We start from the raw sequence: 23,458 nt of genomic DNA on the forward strand, positions 1-23,458 counted from the left end.
ATACTTGCACATTTGCTCTTGTTTATCCCTATAGAGCTCATTCACACGAGCTCTTGCGCTAAAACAGATCATTTTAGCATGTGGGCGTGCCCAGTGTGTTGGCGGTGGGAGGGGCTGTTACAACTCAAGGCACCTTTTACCTTTTTTTTAACTTTATTGAAATTTCAAAGTGACATTACATTCATTCCTCTACAGCTGTTCAAAGTCCAGAATTTACACCGAATTTCTCAGCTCCAGAAGACAGGGGTGGGGATCTGACGTAACTCACTGCACAACATAGAGCAGAGAGCGAAGTGTAATCTGAAACCTGAGTGAAAGGAAGGACGCACCCCCCCCCCCTCTACATAGTCTCATAGAAAAACATGCACAGATGAGGCTGGATGAGGGAGGGGTTGGGGTCATCTTCTGGAATTATTTGGCATAGACTGTCCAAAGTGACTCCTGCAGATAGCAGAGGAATGACACAGCAGACAGAACATACTATAGATTGAGGCAGGTACAAACTATAGAAGGATATGTTTTCTTTATTTTTACAACTACTTTAACTCAGCTCATAATTTCTTGCTTTAGGCTGACAACACACAGCAGGTTTGTGGGCTAAGTGGTGTCGGCCCTGCCCATTTTTCTTTTGCAGAACTGCTCAACCACCCCAACTGTCTTGTTTTCCAAAGCTTTGGGCACTAATGGACTTGCAGTCCAAGATAGGGACTAGGAAACTATACAGAAGCTTTGAGATAACACAGGCAGAGAGCACATGGTACAGAACAGCTCTATATTAAAGTGGTTCTAAAGGCTCAAGGTTTTTTACCTTCATGCATTCTATGCATGAAGGTAAAAAACCTTCTGTGTGTAGCAGCACCCCCTAATACTTACTTGAGTCCCCTCTTGGTCCAGCAATGTTCACGAGTGCCTCAGTCTCAGTCTCCCCACTGTCAGAACACAATAGCTCAGTGGAAGGATTTGGGTCAGTTTGTTGAATGAAAAAATTGACCAATGTATAGGCTGCCCTACTTAAAAGATCAACAGGGTTTTTTTTAAACTTCTAGAACAGATATAATAAAAAGTCCTTGAATAGTATAATTAACAGACCAACAGGGTACAAATTAGAGAAGTTCATTGTTAGGATGTACGTACAGTGGGGAAAATAATTATTTAATCCCCTGCAGATTTTGGAAGTTTGCCCACTTACAAACAAATGAAGGGTCTAGAATATTTATCATAGATGTATTTTAAATTATAGAGACAGAATATCAACCAAAAATACAGAAAAAACACACATGATACAAATGGTAGAAATTGAGTTGCAGTTCAGTGAGTAAAATAAGTGTTTGATCCCCAAGCAACACATGACTTAGTACTTAGTGGAGAAACCCTTGTTGGCGAGAACAGAGGTAAGTTGTTTCTTGTAGTTGGTTACCAGGTGTGCACACATCTCAGGAGGGATTTTGGTTCACTCTTCTTTACAGATCTTCTCTAAATCCTTAAGGTTTCTTGGCTGTCTCTTGGCAACTCGAAGTTTCAGCTCCCTCCATAAATTTCCATAAGGTCTAGAGACTGACCAGGCCACTCCATGACCTTAATGTGCTTCTTCTTGAGCCACTCCTTTGTTGCCTTGGCGGTATGTTTTGGGTCATTGTCATGCTGGAATACCCATCCACGACCCATCTTCAGTGTTCTGGCTGAAGGAAGAAGGTTGTCATCCAAGATTTTACAGTACATGGCTGGTACCATCCATTGGCCCCTCAATGCGGCAAAGTCAGCCTATACCTTTAGCAGAGAAACAGCCCCAAAGCATGATGTTTCCATCTCCGTGCTTGACTGTAGGGATGGTGTTCTTAAGGTCATAGTCAGCATTTTTCTTCCTCCAAACACTGCAAGTCGAGTTAATGCCAAAGAGCTTAATTTTGGTCTCGTCTGACCACAGCACTTTCTCCCAATCCTTCTCTGAATCATTTAGATGTTCATTGGCAAACTTCGGATGTTCCTGTACACGTCCCTTCTTGAGGAGGGAGACCTTGTGGATCCTGCAGGATTTCAGTCCATGGGGGTGTATTGTGTTACCAATGGTTTGTTTGGTGACTGTGGTCCCAACTGCCTTGATATCATTCACAAGCTTCTCCTGTGTAGTTCTGGGCTGATCCCTCACTTTCCTCATGATCATCCTTAGCCCATGAGGCAAAACCTTGCATAGAGCTCCAGACCGAGGGCGAATAATGATTATTTAGTATTTCTTCCATTTGCAAATAATCACTCCAACAGTTGTCTCATTCTCACCAAGCTTCTTGCTGATGGTCTTGTAGCCCATTCCAGCCTTGTGCAGGTCTATAATCTTGTCCCTGATGTTCTTTGACAGCTCTTTGTCCATGGTGGTGCCCAAGAAAGATATTCTGTGGACAGGAGTATTTTTATACACAAATTGTCGTTAGGGGCACCATCTTAAATTGACAGGACTAATCTGTGTACCACATGTGCACATAGCCAGTCTGTGGGGACCAGAATTATTGTTGGTTGGTAGGGGATCAAATACTTATTTTGCTCACTGAACTGCAATTCAATTTATAACATTTGTATCTTGTGTTTTTTCTGGAGTTTTGGTTGATATTCTGTCTCTATCATTTAAAATCCACCTATGATACAAATTTTAGACCCTTCATTTCATTGTAATTGGGCAAACTTACAAAATCTGTAGGGGAACAAATAATTATTTTCCACACTGTACACTTTGAAAATTAAATAATCTAAAAATGTAATTTTCTCTCTTCATTCGTGTCCCAGATATACTGCGAGGAAGACAGCTCCTGCATACTACGTACAAGATGTTCATGGCAGCAGCTGGAGTGGAGGGTGAGTTGTGCTCAAGTCCTGAGGTTAGAAATCTACTCCTCTCTCTTTTCATAGGGTGACAAGTCTGATTGTCTCCATTTGGACCTTTTCTTACCTCCACCTTCTGAATTGGATCTCTCTGTCCACAAACTTGCCGAGACCACCTTCACTGAAGCTGTTTTTGATGTAATATTTGGCAGTTGCTCATGTCAGGGGTCTGATATGTGATTGTCCTGTACTCACTGTAAAAGCTTTTTACATTCACAGATCCTACGCTTGACTTTTATTTCTCATGTTTTTCCATTGTCGTGGTCCTGAAAACCATACTCCTCCTTACACTGCTTGCTACGACTGAGGAACCAGTGCCTAGTGCAGGGGCTTGGCCAATATGGGAAATGCATCTTTTTGTAGTGTCCAACCTTTTAGGCCTCATGCACACTGGGTGTTAAAAACACCACTTTTAGGAGCGTTTGAGGTTTTTCTGACTCTAAACGCCCCTCAATGTTTTGCTATGTGTCCATGCACACATAGACATTTATAGGCATTTAGAGGTGAAAAAAACCCCACTGCCAGAGCATTCAGGAGCAGTAGCTTTATGGCAGAAAAAAACTCTTGCTGCACCTAAACGCATGTAAACACACGTTATCTCTAGGGGCATTTAGCACTTGAGCATAATTATTATTTTGGCCAATTAAATGAATTGACGGCCAAGTGCTTGATGCGCCTAAGCGTGTTTACAAAAACGTGGCTTTAGATGCGTTTTTGGTGCTGTTTTTCTCCTTACAGATGAAAGCCATTCAGGAGAGCTGGGCAAATGCACAGTGTGCGTGATACCTTATAGGCAATGGAGGAGATTTACTAAAACTGGTCCGCTCAGAATCTGGTGCAGCTGTGCATAGTAACCAATAATCAGCTTCTAACTTCAGCTTTTTCAGTTAAGCTTTGACAATAAAACCTGGAAGCTGATTGGTTACTATGCACAGTTGCACCAGATTCTGTGTGCACCAGTTTTGGTAAATCTCCCCCAATGCATATACCTTGGTGGTAATGCAAGTTTTCTCTTTTTACAGCAATGGGACTTATCATGTGATTATAGCAGGCAGGTGCTGCCCTCCACTTTGCAGTCCATTTGAGGACAAGGCAAATGATTCATGTAGCATTTATTTCCTGGAATCCATCTGCCCGTAGCTCAGGCATGCAAGCAGGAGGGTGTGTTTAGCTGAGAAAACCCCCCTCCCCTCCTCCAAATGAAAGAAAAAAGAAGTGCCCATGAAGACTCCTGGGATGTACAGTCATGGACATAAGTTTTGAGAATGACACAAATCTTAATTTTCAAAAAATCTGCTGCTTCACTTTGTATGATGGCAGTTTGCTTATACACCAGGATGTTGTGAAGAGCAATCAGATGAATTGCATTAATTGCAAAGTCTCTCTTTGCCTTGAAAATTTACTTAATAGCCCAAAAAAATTTCCACTGCATTTCAGCCCTGCCACAAGGACCAGATGACATCATGTCAGTGATTCTTTCATTAACACAGGTGTCAGTGTTGATGAGGACAAGGATAGAGATCACTCTGTCATGCTGATTGAGTTAGAATAAAGCCAGCCATACATGGGTCAAATTCTGAAAGATTTTTCTATTAAAAATTTTTATTCAAATTTCACACCATTAGTGGGCCACAGCAAAGGCCGCTTTTCGAATGATCATTGAATTTGAGTGATTGGGCATGTTGGAAATGTTTTGAAAGACGAACAAATTCCTAATCAATGATGGGAGAATCGAGTGGCAAATGTCATTGAAAGAGAAATGAGCATGAGCTGTGACCTGGAAAAAAAAGAAAATTCTTGGCCACGAAAATTCTTTTCTGTAACAACATGAGGTGAAATTAAAGGTTCGGTTGGTCAAATTTCTAAATCAATGGTGGCATCATCGGATTACAAAATGCACAAAGTTTCAGATTTTTTTAAGAAAATGGCCTGCATTACAGACTGGAAGCTTTAAAAGGAAGGTGGGGCTTGAAATCATGATTCTTCCTCTGTTAACCTTAGTTACCTGCAAGGAAACAAGTGCAGTCATCATTGCTTTGCACAAAAAGGGATTCACAGGCAAGGATATTGCTGTTACTAAGATTACACCTAAATCACCTATTTATCGGATCATCAAGAACTTCAAGGAGAGAGGTGCAATTGTTGTGAAGAAGGCTTCAGGGCGCCCAAGAAAGTCCAGCAAGCGTAAGGACCATCTCCTAAAGTTGATTCAGCTGCGGGATCGGGGCACCACCAGTGCAGAGCTTGCTCAGGAATGGCAGCAGGCAGTTGTGAGTGCATCTGCACGCACAGTGAGGTGAAGACTTTTGGAGGATGGCCTGGTGTTAAGAAGGGAAGCAAAGAAGCCACTTCTCTCCAGGAAAAAACATCAGGGACAGACTAATATTCTGGGGTAAAGTCATTTTCTCGGATGAATCCCCTTTCCGATTGTTTTGAAAAAACCTTGTCCAGAGAAGAAAAGGTGATCGCTACCATTGAACCTGTCATGTCAACAGTAAAGCATTCTGAGACCATTCATGTGTGGGGTCGCTTCTCAGCCATGGTAGTGGGCTCACTCACAATTTTGCCTAAGAACACAGCCATGAATACAGAATGGTGCAAAAACATCCTCCGAGAGCAACTTCTCCCAGCCATCCAAGAACTGTTTGGTGATGAACAATGCCTTTTCCAGCAGGATGGAGCACCTTGCCATAAGGCAAAAGTGATAACTAAGTGGCTTGGGGAACAAAAGATCAAAATTTTGGGTCCATGGCCAGGAAACTCCCCAGACCTTAATCCCATTGAGAACTTGTGGTCAATCCTCAAGAGGCGGGTGAACAAAAACCCCACCAATTCTGACAAACTCCAAGCATTGAATGGGCTGCCATCAATCAGGATGTGGTCCAGAAGTTGATTGACAGCATGCCCAGCGCAAATTGCAGAGGTCTTCAAAAAGAAGGGTCAACACTGCAAATATTGACTCTTTAAAAACTTAATGTAATTGTCAATAAAAGCCTTTGACACTAATGAAATGCTTGTAATTCTACTTCAGTATACCATAGTAACATCTGACAAAAAGATCTAAAAACACTGAAGCAGCAGACTTTGTGAAAATTAACATTTTTGTCATTCTCAAAACTTTTGGCCATGGCTGTATGACATCATTTTGGCCTAGACCAGAAACAAGGAGGTAAATGAAGAAATATGAAAAACAAAAAGGTTTAAAACAGGTAATACAATATACTGTACCTTCCTATCAATTTACTAAGGCTAGGAGCATAAGGATTACAAATAGTTACCCTAGATTCACATCTGTGCGGGTGGTGCCACTGCGGATCCGCACGAAAATCCGTGCAGCCGCACCACCCGCACAGAGAAATGCGGACCTGTGGGTGGGTGCCATTAGTTCCAATGGCACTCCGCCCGCACTGGAAAACGCAACCGTACTGGGAACCGAGGTTCCCGTGCGGGCTGCGTTTTCCAAAGAAGTGCAGGGACTTCTTCCCTGCGTGTCCCGGGGCACGGGAGTCCATTCAAAACGCAGCCCGCTCAGCCGCATAGATGTGAACTGGGGGTAAATGTTGACTTGAGAGAGTTTAGTTCCGCTTTAACCTCCTTAGCGGTAATCCCGAGTGTAGCTCGGGGTAAAATTTCTATACCAAAAGCGGTAACCCCGAGCTACACTCGGGCTTACCATGCGGCGCTGCTCTGGGGGTCCCTGCAGCACTTACCTTGTCCTTCGCTCCCGCGATGTGTTTCCTGCAGCGTCCCCGGCCATCTCCTCCGGCCGATGCCGGCATCCAGCTTCTGTGTTCCGGTCCCTGTGACGTCGGGACGTACGGGCGCCGGAACCGGCGGGAAATTTTAATTTTTAAAAAAATGTCATTTTTGCTGTCATTGCTATTTCAATGCATTTCACATATATTTTGTCCCTACTTCTTCGTCCGGCGCCCTGCCTGCATTTTGAATGTTCTTTCTGCCTGGAAACTTAGAAAAGTCCATGGCGTCCAAAAAGCGTCCCTTTACGTCAAAAGCGGTTTTAGACCGGCTAGAGAACAGCGATAGTAAATCAGAACCACTTGCAGAATTGAGTGATAATGATTCGTGGGGAAATTCGTCATCAGACACTGAAAATGATTTTGCGACTTTGCTCAGCGATGTGCGAATTTGCCTCTGTATTTCAAATTTCAGTGTTTTTGGTTTGATTATATTATTGAATTAAACAACGTATTTTTTACGATTATTTATTAAATTATAATTTATGATTTCGAGTTTCAAATTTTATCATATCCATTTATCAATGTTTAATAGACTCTTGTTCGGACAGATTTCAGTGAGTTATTCCTAAAAATTACAGCCTACAATAAAAAACTACATATTTCCATGCAAAAAAATGGTACCGCTTTCAGCACAAAAAATCGGAAAGAATCATACCGCCGAGGAGGTTAATGGACAGTGATTAAGCATGATATCACTGTCCAGTTAGGGAGATGATGCGGGCTGAACCAGGATGTTGCACAATGTGTATGTGGATGACAAGACTGGCCGAGCAGAATTATAACTATACACCCTACACACACACATTGCCCTATTTCGGTCATGCCTAGTATATAACACCCTCTGTCTCTTCCTAGTCCTCAGCCTGGTGTTCTTCTGTATATACTGGGGTCAGTACGCACAGGATGGAGTGGGCAGTCCCAGCATCAAAGTGCTAGGTCAGTTGAAGAATATGGATGTATGTGTGTGTGCCATTTTTTGTATTTCATATGTATATATAACTAATTTCATTTTATTTTATTTCCCTCCTAGCCAAGCTGCTTTTCTCTGCCAGTTTCCTTATCTTCTTGCTCATGCTGATTCTCCTTGGAAAAGGATTTACAGTGACAAGGTACACAGAGCACCTGCCAGTGTGATATGTCAAAGCGCAGTTTATCACCGCTGTCACCGGCATCATTCCCATTGCTTGCAGCATTGGAGGCCCAGATTAAAAATGTAATTTTTAAAGCAAAATCCTTTACACAGCAGGGCAGTGAGATGTTGTAAGTTGGAGAACCCTCCATGTGTGGGTAGGATCATAAAGCGGGCTTATAATTGCTCTGCCGCTGTTCCTAGCAGGGTTTTTTTAGTGCTGCCTGTGGGGAAACCTTGGATTCTTCTAGCGATGTACACTATATTTCCAAAAGTATTGGGCCAGCCCTCCAAATCATTGGATTCAGGTGTTCCAATCACCTCCATGGCCACAGGTGTATAAAATCTAGCCCCTAGGCATGCAGACGGCTTCTACAAACATTTGTGAAAGAATGGGTCGCTCTCAGGAGCTCAGTGACCCCAAGCGTGGTGCCGTGATAGGTGGTTACCTGTGCAATAAGTCCATCCGTGACATTTCCTGGCTACTAAATATTCCACGGTCAACTGTTAGTGGGATTATAACAAAGTGGAAGCAACTGGGAACAACAGTAGCTCAGCCACCAAGTGGTAGGCCACGTAAAATGACAGAGCAGGGTCAGTGCACAGTGCACAGAAGTCACCAACTGTCTGCAGAGTCAATAGCTAAAGACCTCCAAACTTGGTGTGGCCTTTAGATTAGCACAACAACAGTGCGTAGAGAGCTTCATGGAATGGGTTTCCATGGCTGAGCAGCTGCATCCAAGCCTTACATCACCAAGTGCAATGCAAAGCGTCGGATGCAGTGGTGTAAAGCACGCCACTACTGGACTCTAGAGCAGTGGAGACGTGTTCTCTGGAGTGACCAATCACTCTTCTCTGTCTGGCAGCTCGATGGACATGTCTGGGTTTGGCAGTTTCCAGGAGAACGGTACTTGCCTGACTGCATTTTGCCAAGTGTAAAGTGTGGTGGAGGGGGGATTATGGTGTGAGGTTGTTTTTCAGGGGTTGGGCTTGGTCCCCTAGTTCCAGTGAAGGGAACACTTAAGGTGTCAGCATAGCAGGACATTTTGGACAATTTCATGCTCCCAACTTTGTGGGAAGAGTTTGGGGATGGCCCCTTCCTGTTCCAACATGACTGCGCACCAGTGCACAAAGCAAGGTCCATAAAGACATGGATGAGCGAGTTTGGGGTGGAGGAACTTGATTGGCCTGCACAGAGTCCTGACCTCAACCCCATAGAACACCTTTGGGATGAATTAGAGCTGAGACTGCCAGCCAGGCCTTCTCGTCCGACATCAGTGCCTGACCTCACAAATGCGCTTCTGGAAGAATGGTCAAACCTTCCCATAGACACCCTCCTAAACCTTGTGGACGGCCTTCCCAGAAGAGGTGAAGCTGTTTTAGCTGCAAAGGGCGGGGCCAACTCAATATTGAACGTTATGGACTAAGACTGGGATGTCATTAGAGTTCATGTGTGGTTTTATAAGCATTTTACAAGCATTAAAACAGCACCGCAAAAGCCTATAATAAACTCTAATGGTATTAACATGCCGCAAACGCCCCGCAAATGCCTGCCAGGGCATTTGAGGAGCATCACCATAGATTTGAATGGGAGGCATTGAAAGGCTTCAAATCCTCCTGACTTGACATCAAACTTAAATTTTAAAACGACGCAACACTAACACTTCATATTTTGATAATGTGAACAGCTGTGTGCTGCCCATAGTATCATTTCCATAGGTGTTTGAGGAGCATTAAAAAGCCAGTTTCAAAGCCAATGTGAACTAGGCCTAAGTGTGTATGCCAGGCATCCCAATACCTTTGGCAATATAGTGTATATTGTGTGAACAGGATTGATTCATCTTTACTAGTATCTGGAAATCATTTTGTATGCAGTTGTTGGAGAGGTGAATTTTGGGAAAGGGATTCAGAACTCTTGAGGGTGCTAAGTTACCTCTGTTTACACGCGAATTAATAGATGGAAGTACACAATGAGGTGGATTTACTGAAGGCAAATAGACTGTGCACTTTGCATGTGCAGTTGCTCTAGAGCTTAGTAAATGAAGGGAAGCTTTGCTGACTTCCATCATCCAATCATGTGCAAGCAAAATAGAGGAGAAAGAAGAAGGGGGGAGAGAAGACATATGCTGACAGATCCTCCGCAGTGCTGGAGATGTGGGAGGGGGGGCGGCCGCGGAGAGCATACAGGAGCCGATCGCATGCAGGAGATAGATAGGCGAGGCGGCTGGGCGGCACATGGAGGAACCTGCAGAGTTCTCTATGTGCCACCCGGCTGCCTCTCCTATCCAGGCGGCCCCGGCCCACCAGACAAATGCCCGTTGTGCCCTATGGCCAGTCCGGGCCCGCCTGCAGGTAGGCCTTACTACCACTTCAAAAACTGAGGGCGTTATATCACTTTAAGGCTGCTTTCACACTAATCAGTTTTTTTTCCATTTCTGCGATAAAAAAGTGGAAAAAAATGGATGACCATTAAATCCTATGGAAATCCACACTGGTCAGTTGTGGGTTTGTTGCATTTTTAAAAGTCCTGCAAGCTGCATTTTTGGTGCGGTAAAATAAAAATGCCCCTCCGCATTGAATGAATAGAAAACACATCACAAATGTGGTAAAAACACATTAAAAACACACCCACGTTTGGTGCGATTTTTTTAATAACGTCCTTTTTTCACAGTTGCAAATGGGAAACACGCCGAAATTGCACATGCGTTTTTACGGCGTTTTTGCAACAGCCCAGTGTGAAAGTAGTCTATGGAAAAATAAAAGTTCTCTGTTCAGGAAAAGAGCATAACAGTATAAATGACTTCCCCTTAACATACAGTGCCTTTCATTGCTGTGGGGCCCCTGTACCACACTGCACAGCACTGCAAAAAAGATCAGAGCAGGAATTGTTTTCTCTCCTGGGTTCACACTGATGCGGTGTGGAATTTGCCACGGTTTCTGTGCGAGTTCCGCACCGCATCAGAATCGCGAACCGTTCATGCGAACCACTGCGTGTGTGTATGGTAAGTTAACAACCCCCCCCGAAATCAGTCCACAAAATGCGGTGCGATGTGGAGAATTGGATCGCATAGGTGTGAATACCCATGCGATCCGATTCTAGTGCGGACCAAAAAATGGGTCCTGCACCTTTTTGGTGCGGATGCAGTGCGATTTGAGCCATACAAAATGTATGGCTCTGATCGCACCGCACAGAATTTGCATGTGATTTGCACAGGAATGCGGTGCGGTTCCTGTTAGAATCACATGCGATATACCGCACCGCTCACTTCAATGCAGTGCAATGAATAAAAGAGCTTACATGGACAACAGATCTATGTGAAGTCCCCGGTGTTGTGGTAAACAACATGCATTACAATGCAGAAAAATGCATAGTTGTAAGTAAGCGCTGGCGGTCGTGTTGGCATTTTGCCGAGCATTAAGGCTAGGTTCACACCTATGCAATTTGTGTTTGTGCTGTTTCTGCCTTGCGTTTTTTCACCTGTGTTTTTCACACGTTTTTGCTGCTTTTTGCGTTATTTTTTTAGTTTTAGTTTTTTTTCCAATGTTTTTAGGCAGATTTCAAACGCAGCAAAAACGCACTACATGCTTTTCTGTAGCGTTTCCATGGAAGTCTATAGAACCAATAACGCAACTTTTTGCGTTCACAAAAGTCCCTGACCCTTTCCAAAAAAACGCACCGGGTGAAAATGCAGAGAAGTGGACCTGACCCATAGGAAATCATGTTAAATGAACTGTACTGCGTTTCTGCAACACGGACAATGCTTAGGAGTGAACCTAGGTTGCAGGACTAAGGGCACAGCCACACTAGGTGTACATAGCATGTGCTGGTATAGTGTGCTCATTGATGCATTGTGAATACACATTTGCTAGTTTCTTTTTAAAAAAATCTATTTCCACTCTAAGTGCGTTATAGTGCATCAGAATATGCTGCATAAAGATGCAACATTTCCATTTTTATTTGGTGCACACCAATACAACACAGCTGAGACAATAGCTGAGTCTTCGGCCAGTTGACTCTGGGGGGTGTTCCTGCACCCGCCCACAGGATGTTCTGGGTGCTGACCTGCCCAATTTCAATCGGGCTAAGACTGACTTGGAACACCAAGTCGGGGATTGGATTTCCGACACCAGCGCATCAGTCCGATCGCGACAGTACCAAACACTTTTTGACTGTCGCACTCCAGCGCCACCTAACCATTTTCTGCATTTTCCTGGCCTTCTACCTAAGTCACAAATATGGTTTTTAAGTGTCAGTGTGACGCACAGGGTGCACTATTAGAAGGAAGTATTTCCATCTTTCTGCAACTATTATTTTAACTTTTATAAAGGAAGAAACATTCTTCTTTGATGTGTGTACATTCCTTAAAGCTCCCCTGGTCATCTGCAACCGAACTGTCTGGAGCCATTTCCTTCAAACTGGTTTTCCCAGAAGCTGACACACCTTATTAGCACTTAGGTGTCACATCCAGAGGAAGCTAGGCTTTTCACATGCTAATTGATGAGCTAATTGATGAGCATCTGTCTGAGTACCTATGACTGAATACATCTTTAATAACAATGGAATGCAACTAGGGTTACGATTACATATTGCTACTGATCACATCTTATCTACTCAAATCTGTACATTTATGTTACATGTACGTTACATCACGTCACATGTACGTTACACACGTGTATATATATATATATATATATATATATATATATATATATATATATATGATTTTGCACACCCGTGCTGCCCTGTAGCAGTATTTCTACTATAGGGCGGTCGGCAAGCGGTTTACAAACAAGTGATCAGTGGCAATGTTGATATTTCTTTTTTCAGAGGCTCATTTTTGGAGTAACGCAACGTCTTGATGCTAAACACAAGTTACTCATGTCCATGTATCACCAGCCCATCCACTATTCTGTCACGTCACTTTCTTTGACCTTGTCATTTCAGGGGTCGGATCAGCCACCTTGGTTCTATCAAGCTGTCAGTTTACATGACGTTGTACACGGTTACACACACGGTGCTGTTTATACATGAGGCTCAGGTAAGAAGCTTTACCGTCATATAGTCCAATTCTAAATTTCCAGCAGCCAAGGTTTTTTTAGTGCAAAATTAACAAAATGCGGAGCTTAAAGTGGTTGTAAATCCTCACATATACCCAGTGAAGTGACTGGCCTCAGGTAATATACAGGGATTAAATAAATTCTCCTACATATGTTGTACCTGTTTATCTACTGCTGCCTTTCCCCTACATCCATTCCAAGTGCAGACATTAGACAGGATCTGAAAAGCGGGGGGAGGGGAGCTGGAGTTACATCATTGAGGAGATCTCTGAGAGCTGATTGGAGGGAAGACACACAGACCCCCTTCACACAGCACACAGGAACAGAGCTGAGGTTGTCCATCACAGGCTGTGCCCTCCCTGTCACCATTTTTCTTTTGGTGTCGGGAAAACGTGTCAGAAGTGACTCATGTGTATAGCAGAGGAATGAGGCAGTGGACAGAAATGACACTTAGTACTCTGGATGGAGACAAGTACACACTATAGAGGGATGTGCTTTGTTCTTTCATGTCTGAGGTTTACAACCACTTTAAGCCAAATATGAATCTAAAAGTGACCCTCTCACTGCAGAAGAAGGCGGCTTGCTTGAAAAAAAATCCCATCTATACTTGCTTTAAAGGTGACCCATGTCTTGAAATGCTGCAGCTTCCTGCTGCTCAACTGTTGAAGGTGTTGAATTCTTCTGCATGGGTTGAATATCTGTTCACCCCTCCGCACGCCATGATTGCTCCCAATGTTTTGTACATCCTGTTTTGACATGGGAGGAACCAATGCATGTGGTCGGGGGAGCACACACACCCACAACTGTGGAATACCCCAAACACTTTAAGTGGCAGTGCTTCCAGACATGAGCTGTCAAAAAACGTAAGTATAGATGGGCTTCTTTTACAGGGCTGGCCTTCATTCATATGCCACAACAAACAGCCACATTTACAGCTGAAATACACATATGAGAGTTGTTTTACCTGCCAAGGGTTTTGAATTTCTGCCCATCCAGCTCTGAGATTTATACAGCTCAGCTATACAACACAGCCACATTTCTCTACAGTTAAAGAGAAGTTCTGGACCCCCCCCCAAAAAAATTAAAAGTCAGCAGCTACAAATTCTGTAGCTGCTGATTTTAAATTTTAGGGCACTTACCTGTCCAGGCATCCAGCGGTGTCCTCACCTGAGCCGATTCTTCAATCATCTATTGGGTGCTGGCGCCGCCATCTTGACAAAGGGAAACCAGTCTTACGGCTTCACAGCCGGTTCCCTACTACGCATGCACGGAGCCCGCTGCACTTTGTGAATGGGCCACAGTCTTCTGGGATCTATGAAGTGTCCCAGAAGGCTGTGGGGGTAGAAGGGGGGGCTGAACTTCCAGGTCAGTTCATCTCCGTCAACTGAGCCAGAAGTGGGAGCAGGTACCTGTCAAAACCAGGTACCTGCTTGCCTTCAAAAGATGTCAAATGTGGCAGCGTAGGGGAGGGGGAGGCAGACAAGTGGAGCTTCCGCTTTGGGTGGAACTCCGCTTTAAGCAGATCACCTCCCTTCCTCTTCATTGTGATTGAGAACGTGTATAGCCCCTTTGACTTTTATATTAATTGTTTATAGAGCTATTTGAGTTGAGGGGTGATCATCTGTCTCAAACCATAAGTAATCGCTCCATGTGCTCCACAGCTGGCACATAAATGCCTTTCGGGACAAATCGCCAGCCACTATAGCGATTATGTTGCTAGCTACAAATCACCGCCATAAGCGAAAAAGCAATGTCCCCTACAAAATTGTCCATCTGATATTGATTTTAGAATAGGTGGTGCCCTGATAAGGGTGCGGGGTTGATGCATGGGCCATTATTCCCTATCAGTTTGGCACAAATCCCACCCCTTTCCTCCTTCATGTGTTGCAGCCTATGCATTTTGCAGTCCATAAGCAACACACATAAAAATGTAAGCTCTGATAAGATATTCCTGTTTATTATGGTTTATATGTTCTTACTTGTTTCTATGCTTGTGTGTTGCTCCCAGTTCTTTGACCCAGCTCAGGTCCTGTACACATACGAGTCCCCTGCTGGCTATGGAAACATTGCTCTTCAGTTTCTGGCCTACATATGGTTCTGTTACGCCGTGCTGGTGACCCTCAAACATTTCCCAGAAAAACAGGCTTTCTACGTGCCCTTTTTTGCAGCCTATACTTTGTGGTAAGTATGAGAGTGGATCAAGTGATAGAAAAACTGTGGTAGAATTAAATCTTGACACACCATTAATCGACTTAAACACAGTGGACCAATAATATATAAAAGTGGACCTAAAGCCTAAACAATTGGTTAACCCAGCCATTCTCAAATAGGGTTCCATAAAACCCTTGGGTTCCACCAGATGTTGCTAGGGGTTCCTGGAGTTGTGGTTGACTGACCTTCCATTTGATGGTGCCTACATAGCTCCAAGCCCTACACCACTTGGCAGAGCCAGTGGCATGGCACCAACAATCTTTTTTGCTATGTGTAAGGGTGTCATTCTCACCACAATTGTAAGGGGGCATTCTATCCATTGACCTAAAGCCTAAGCAATAGGTTAACCCAGCCAATTTCAAATAGGGTTCCCTCACAGCCTTAGGGTTCCTCCAGACGTTGCTAAGGTCCTTGAGTTGTGGTTGACTGACCTCCCATTTGATGGTGCCTACATAGTTCCAAGCCCTACACTACTTTGCAGAGCTAGTGGCATGGCACCAGTGATCTTTTTAGCTGTCTGTAATGGTGGCATTCTGACCACCAGTGTAAGGGGACATTCTTTCCATTGACCTAAAGCCTAAGCAGTATGTTAACCCAGCCATTCTCGAATAGGGTTCCATGAAACTCTAGGGTTCCTCCAGATGTTGCTAGGAGTTCCTTGAGTTGTGGTTGACTGATCTTCCATTTAATGATGCCTACATAGTTCCAAGCCCTACACTACTTGGCAGAGCCAGCGGCATGGCACCAACAATCTTTTTTGCTATCTGTAAAGGTGGAATTCTGACCATCACTGTAAGGGGGCATTCTTTCCATTGGCCAACAAAATATGGATGAATAGGTTTTAACAGGTGTTCCTCCTAGGACCTAAAATTATATAAAGGGTTCCTCTCAGGTATATAAGTTGAAAAAGAATGGGTTAAACAGAGCCATGTTGGGAGGTTTATTTTGGGTTTAAGACATAGTATTGGTTGGCCGTTACATTTTGGTTACATTTTTGTTAAGGGGTTAGGCCTGTTTTATAGGACACCTGTGCTCAGGATAAATAGAGGAGATCTATAGAGTAGGCCATTGCTAAACTCTTCGGATGCTATGGTGGATTGGTGGTTTTTGTACTTTCTAATTCACTGACACAATACGAGCTGGCCATACATGATTAGATTTTTCTCATTAAGCCTGAAGACTAAATGAAAGAACCTCAGTACTGAATAGCACAGATGGAAGAAAGCCCCTGCTGGGCTGTTGTATTCTGACAGCCGTCGGTGGCCCATGTGCAGCATAGAAGTAATATTTTTATCTTCTACTGCAATGAACCGTGACATGCAGTTACCCATGACAACCTGTTACCAATGGCTTAATGGCTTTTTGTGAGTTTAGAGCATCCAAAACAAGGAAAGATTTTAATTGGGTGCCATTGGGTTCATACATTTTGCACATTTCTTGGTTAATACATTTGTTGTTTAGTTTACTAAATATAACCCACCCTGCCTAAAGGAGAAGTATGGGTTTGTTAAAAAACAAACATTAATTCTTGCCTCTATCTATGCTACAGCTGTCCCATGTTGGCTCTAAACCCAAGAAACAACCGATCACATGACTGCTGATTGCTCATTTCTTGGTCTGCTTGGAGCACCGGACTGGGGAGGGGGTGGACACCGCTGGCTCTCAACCACATGCTGAGAGGTGGAGCTAGCCGTCAAGTCAATGGGGTGATTTTCGACAATATTGTCAGGATCCTACCATATTCTGGAGCAGCTCTGCCACATCAGCTGATAACGGGCAACAGCCTGCTATCAGCTAACCCTGGGTCACAGGGGAGAAAAAGTAAGTGCACTCCTGTGATCCACAAGAGATGTATAGCTTTGGCCATACTTCTCTTGTATGGAGGTCCAGATATGGGAACTTAAAGGATTTCATATTTCACAGAAGTATGGGCAGATTCCGGCAGGTCTTTTTATTACTGCGCCATGACCACCCACACTGTTTTTCATAAATTTCCTGCAACGAGACAAGGTATAAAAATCACCATAATTGGTATTTGTTGGCAGGTTCTTTGCTGTTCCTGTCATGGCTCTGATTGCTAACTTTGGAATTCCAAAGTGGGCCCGTGAGAAGATCGTCAATGGTATACAGCTAGGAATCCATCTGTACGCACACGCCGTTTTCCTGGTGAGTTGGAGACTTGCCCATCTATGAGAAGGTTTAGGCCAGAACCGACAAAACAGAAACAGTTTAGAATGATCCCGAAGCACCATAATGATCTTCCTTACTGCCTGCATATTCCTATGAAAGCCCTAGATTTTTATTTAGCCCGGGTTCACACTGATGCGGTGCGGAATTCGCAACGTTTTCCGTGCAAATTCCACACCGCATCAGAATCGCACCCCGTTCATGCGAACCGCTGTGGGTGTGTATTTTACAGTTGCCAGAAAAAGTATGTGAACCCCTTGGGATTACATGGAGTTTTGCATGAATTCGGCATAAAATGTGCTCTGAACGTCATCTAAGTCACAACAATAGAAGAACACAGTCTGCTGAACATAATACTACACAAACATTAGATGTTGCCATGGTTTAATTGCATATAACATGTAAACATTCACAGTGCAGGGAGGAAAAAGTATGTGAACCTGTGGACTTAATAACTGGTTGACCCTCCTTTGTCAGCAATAACCTCAACTAAACGTTTCCTGTAGTTGCAGATCAGACCTGCAAAACGATCTGGAGTAATTTTGGACCACTCCTCTCCACAAAACTGTTTCAGTGTAGCAATATTCTTGGGATGTCTGGTGTGAATCGCTCTCTTAAGGTCATGCCACAGCATTTCAATCGGGTTGAGGTCAGGACTCTGACTGGGCCACTCCAGAAAGCGTATTCAGTACTGTTGCAGCCATTGTTTTGTTGAATTACTTGTATGCTTTGGGTCATTGTCCTGTTGCATCACCCGTCCTCTGCGGAGCTTCAGTTGGTGGACAGATGGTCGTACGTTTTCCTGCAAAATGTCTTGATAAACTCTGGAATTCATTTTCCCATCAATGACAACAATCCGTCCAGGCCCTGAGGCAGCAAAGCAGCCCCAAACCAAGATGCTCCCTCCGCCATGTTTTACAGTGGGGATGAGGTTTTGATGTTGGTGTGCTGTACCTTTTTTTCTCCACACATAGTGTTGTGTGTTCTTCCCAAATAACTCAATCTTGGTTTCATCTGTCCACAGTATATTTTGCCAGTAGTGCTGTGGAACATCCAGGTGCTCTTTTGCAAACTTCAAACGTGCTACAATATTCTTTTTGGACAGCAATGGCATCCTCCGTGGTGTCCTCCCATGTACTCCATTCTTGTTTAATGTTTTCCTTATTGTAGATGTGTCAACAAAAAATGTTAGCATGTGCCAGAGATTTCTGTAGGTCTTTAGCTGACACTCTGGGATTCTTCTTTACCTCATGCAGCATTCTGCGCTGTGCTCTTGCAGTCATTTTTACAGGACGACCACGCCTAGGGAGAGTAGCAACAGTGCTAAACTTTCTCCATTTGTAGACAGTCTGTCTTACCGTGGACACATGAACATCAAGGCTTTTGGAGATACTTTTGTAACCCTTTCCAGCTTCATGCAAGTCAACAATTCTTGATCGTAGGTCTTCTGAGAGCTCTTTTCTGCGAGGCGTGGTTCACATCAGACAGTGCTTCTTGAAACCAGTAAACCCAAAACAGGTGTGTGTGTTTTTTAAGGGCAGGACAGCTGTCAGCAACACATCCAATATCATCACACTGATTGGAGTCAAGGTTGGCTCACTCCTGGCTCCAATTAGCTCTGGGAGAAGTCATTAAGCTAGGGCCTCACATACTTTTTCCTCCCTGCACTGTGAATGTTTACATGTTATGTGCAATTAAACCATGGCAACATCTAATGCTTGTGTAGTATTATGTTCAGCAGACTGTTCTTCTATTGTGACTTAGATGACGTTCAGAGCACATTTTATGCCCAATTCATGCAAAACTCCATGTAATCCCAAGGGGTTCACATACTTTTTCTTGCAACTGTAATTTAACAACCCCCCAAAAGCGGTCCAAAAAACACGGTGTGATGTGCAGAATCGGATCGCATAGGTGTGAATACCCATGTGATCCGATTCTAGTGCGGACCAAAAAAAGGGTCCTGCACATTTTTAGTGTGGGTGCAGTGCGATTAGAGCCAAACAAAATGTATGCCTCCAATCGCACTGCACACAAATCGCATGTGATTTGCACAGGAATCCGGTGCAGTTCCTGTGTGAATCACATGCGACATACCGCATCGCATATATGTGAACCCAGGCTTAATGGCTTATTTGCTGTTTTAATTTGCAGCACGCTGCAACTTTAATTACCCAACTTTATTTGTTTAAATATAAATAGAACAAGAGATCAGTGAGCGCTAAAAATAGCCCCTGATGCACACAAAGATAACCAGATAAAACCTCCACATAAAAGTACTAAGAAAGGTGAAGCGCTAAAATTATATTAAACCAAATAATACTCCAAATAAATGATCATATTATGTAGGTCATAAAAAGATTGAAATATAACGTTCATAAAGTGACAGTTCGTGCTAAGGTGCCAATCAAGGACGTAGATTTTTTTCAATAAAACTTGCAAATACAATACTGCACTATGGGCTACTCTTTGGCTCCACATCGAGCTGAATTCATTTGCAGAGCCCACCCTGGAAGGTAGTTGCAGTATTCAACAGAAACCAGAGGAGGGAGTTTTCCACCACAGGCTGTGAAACACCCATCCATCCATTAAGGAGACCTCTGGCTGGATCCAATCTGTGCTCACCCAGGAGACATCCGCAGAGATGTATACCAACCAGGAAGGAGGAGAATCCGTACTCGGCTTATCTCATCCATTCCATCCTTAAAGGGGACCTCTGGCTATATTGATTACATGCGTATGTAAAATACGCATCTGGTGAGTGCGTATTTTTACTACACCTTTGGCACGTCACAAAATTTTGGAGTAAATATCAGTCCTTGATTGACACCTTAGCACGAACTGTCACTTTATGAACGTTATATTTTTATCTTTTTATGACCTACATATTATGATCCATTATTTGGAGTATTATTTGGTTAATTATAATTTTAGCGCTGCACCTTTTTTAGTACTTATTTGTTTAAGTGATCAACGTAAGCTACTGAAAAAAGGATTAGAAACCAAATATTCATTGTAATGTCATGTCCATATATTGTAAATGACTTTTATAGGGCTCTGTAATGGTCAGGAGCAAATGTGTGTAAAAAAAGTTAAAAACTGATTAAATAGCATAAGACCTCGGTCACACAGATCCTGACTTTGAAATTGTGTGACTTACAGTGAAGTCGCACGATTTCAAAGTCAGGTGACATGCCGATTTGAGGTGCGATTTGCAATGACATGTGGCAAAGATGTCTATGCAGATCGCAACAAAAGTAGTGCATGCACTACTTTAGAAATAGGTGCGGCTCCGAAAGATAATAAGATGGCGAATTTGCTTTGACAGGAAGAGAATACAAATAAGTAAGTACTCCCTAAGTCTAGGTTCACACCTATGCATTTTCAACTGCGTTTTGCAGAAATGCACAGCAATCCATTTAATATGATTTCCAGTGAGACAGGTTCACATCTCTGCGTTTTCACCCGGTGCGTTTTTTGAAAAGGGTCAGGGACTTTTTTGAACGCAAAACTTATGTTTTTGGTTCTATAGACTTCAATGGGAAGGCTGCAGAAAAGTATGTATTGCATTTTTTGGTGAGTTTTTGCCGAATTATTGATGCGTTTTGTGATGCATTTTGCGTTTTAAATCTGCCTAGCAACAAGAAAATGAAAAAAAATGAAGAACAAAATGCACCAAAAGCGTGGCAAAAATGCAAGTGCAGAAACGCAAAACGCATTGCAGAAACGCCTCAAACACAACCTGCGTAGGTGTGAACCTAGACTAAGAGATGTGAGTGGTGATTTGGATTATTACAAACGCTCGGTGGTGACAGCTTCTACAAATACACTTTTAAATGTTTGTGACAGAAAGAAGACGTTTAGACATTCTTTCTTGTTTTTTTTTTTTCCCTTTTTTAATTTTACTTTTTATGCATCAGATAATCACCAGACCCTCTGCAGCCAATAAGAACTTCCCTTATCATGTGCGAACCTCTCAGATCGGTATAATGGAGCAAAACACAGAGAAATTTCCTCACCACGTCTACGGAAACGTCACCTTTATCAGCGACTCTGTACCCAACGTCACCGAACTCTTCTCTATTCCCAATAGCAATGGGAGTGCTGCAGTGGTAATTATAGTTATTTCTATCTTTGACTTTTATGTATGCTCATTGTTTGCATTGTATACTAGCCACCATGGTGATAATATTTTCTTTAACCCCTTCGCGCCGGCCCTCTAAGGCGTTTCTGATGCCGGGAGGCGGGGCGGGGTTTAGGATCATGTGACGCCGTGATTGGTTGTTATGGCAGTCACATGATCGGAAAAAGTCCCAATCGCAAGGAGAGATCGGGACTTTTCCGTGGGACGCCGACACATGCGCTGGGAGCTCAGCACACGTTTGTTTACAAATGGTATGCAAATATGCGGTGCCGTCAAGGCCCAGACGCTGAGAGGCCGCATATTTGCGTAAGCTTGGCGTGAAGAAGTTAATGATGCTACAGGTACAGAAAAATACCTGTTGATCTTACCAGAAATCCAGTGAGCTCCTGACTTCCTGTAGTGATCTGACGACGTTCCCTCCCTTGAACAGAAATCCTACTCATCGTTGTCAGCCTCATCTCAGTCACTTCTCACTGGACTACAGAATGACTCCTTCTCTCTTCATCTCCAAAAAATAAGAAAGAGGAGTACTGTAGTCCAGGGAGGGAGAACTGTGTTGGCATGGATGATAGTGTATGTACCTGGATAGAAAACTGGCTACAGGGGTGCATCCAAAGAGTGGTGATAAATAGAATGTACTCAGATTGGTCTGGAGTGGTGATTGGGGGGGGGTATCCTAAGGCTCTGTCTTGGGACAAATTCTGTTTAATTCATTCATAAATGATATAAAGGTTGACATATATAGCTCAATCTCAGGATTTGCTGATGATACAAAGCTAAACAGGCCAATAACTTTGCAGAAGGATATACACTCACCGGCCACTTTATCAGGTGCACCTTGTTAGTGCCAAGAAAATCTCCCCCACACCATTACACCACCACCACCGGCCTGAACCGCTGATACAAGGCAGGATGGATCCATGCTTTCATGTTGTTTACTCCAAATTCTGATCCGACCATCTGAATGTTGCAGCAACCAGTCTGCCCATTCTCCTCTGACATCAACAAGGCATTTTCATCCACACAACTGTCTCTCACTGGATATTTTCTCTTTTTCGGACCATTCTCTGTAAACCCTAGAGATGGTTGTGCGTGAATATCCCAGTAGATCAGCAGTTTTTGAACTACTCAGACCAGCCCGTCTGGCACCAACAACCATGACACCTTCAAAGTCACGTAAATCCCCTTTCTTCCTCATTCTGATGCTCAGTTTGAACTTCAGCAAGTCGTCTTCATCATCAGCTATTTTTAGCGTTTTTACATTAGCGTTTAGCAGGGTTTTGCAGCGATTAGCGGCATATTTCCACGTTTGCGTTTTTTAGAGTAAACAAAATGTATTTTTTGGTCAAAAAAAGTCCAAAAACGCCGGTTTGCAGCGTTTTACCGCGTTTTTCAGCATTAGAGCGTTTTTTACAGCTAAAAAACTCCTCTAGAAACCCACTAGTCCTGGGATTTTTTCCAGCCAAAAAACATCCCTGCCAAAAAACGTTGATTACACTTTATGTGTGCATGGACACATAGGATAACATGCTGGGGGGGGTTTACTGGCTGTAGAAACAAAAATGTCAAAAGCCAAAAACAGCCGCTGTAAAAACATCAAGTGTGCATGAGGGTTACAATTTGTATTACCAACCAATTGAACGGGTGCACCTAATAAAGTGGCCGGTGAGCGTAAAAACTTTACAGGTAAACTTCAATAAAATAAAGTGGCGAGCAACTACTTGGCAAATGAGGTTTAATGTTGAAAAATGTATAGTAATGCACTTGGGGGCTACAAATATGAATGAAAGTTTTTCGCTAGGGGGAGAACTTCTGGGGGAATTGAGGATGGAAAAAGATGTGAGGGTCCATGCAGCAAGAACAATATATAAACATGCATTCAAATGGTATGTACTCAAGAGATAAACTAGAATTCTACCACTTTACAAGACTCTGGTTCGGCCACACCTTGAGTGTGCCTTCCTGTTCTGGTCACCAGTACTCAAGAAGGATGTGCTGGAACTGAGGAGAATCCAGAAAAGGGATAAGAGGACTAGAGGACTTCAGTTACAAAGTTAAGTGCTGCAGGCATTAAATGTATTCTCCCTGGAGAAGAAATTC

The 23,458-nt window shown here is 43.4% G+C and overlaps 1 protein-coding gene across 2 annotated transcripts in view; it reads left to right on the forward strand.

Moving 5' to 3' along the window:
* The window catches only part of TMEM145 (transmembrane protein 145), a 212,750-nt gene that overhangs the window by 163,710 nt on the left and 25,582 nt on the right, over positions 1 to 23,458 (forward strand). For both annotated transcript variants that reach the window (XR_016314191.1, XM_089687374.1), the window contains exons 8-14: positions 2,776 to 2,844; positions 7,485 to 7,565; positions 7,660 to 7,738; positions 12,704 to 12,797; positions 14,825 to 14,997; positions 17,073 to 17,193; positions 21,135 to 21,326. Coding sequence is in view for 1 of the 2 variants with exons in the window: in XM_089687374.1 (XP_089543500.1) it covers positions 2,776 to 2,844; positions 7,485 to 7,565; positions 7,660 to 7,738; positions 12,704 to 12,797; positions 14,825 to 14,997; positions 17,073 to 17,193; positions 21,135 to 21,326 (809 nt within the window). In the remaining variant the exon portion in view is untranslated. The remainder of the gene's footprint in view (positions 1 to 2,775; positions 2,845 to 7,484; positions 7,566 to 7,659; positions 7,739 to 12,703; positions 12,798 to 14,824; positions 14,998 to 17,072; positions 17,194 to 21,134; positions 21,327 to 23,458) is intronic.

Source organism: Staurois parvus, unplaced genomic scaffold (genome assembly GCF_062004578.1).
Source record: "Staurois parvus isolate SC_StPar_1 unplaced genomic scaffold, SC_StPar_1.0 ptg000423l, whole genome shotgun sequence".
In the NCBI taxonomy this organism is placed as follows: domain Eukaryota; kingdom Metazoa; phylum Chordata; class Amphibia; order Anura; family Ranidae; genus Staurois; species Staurois parvus.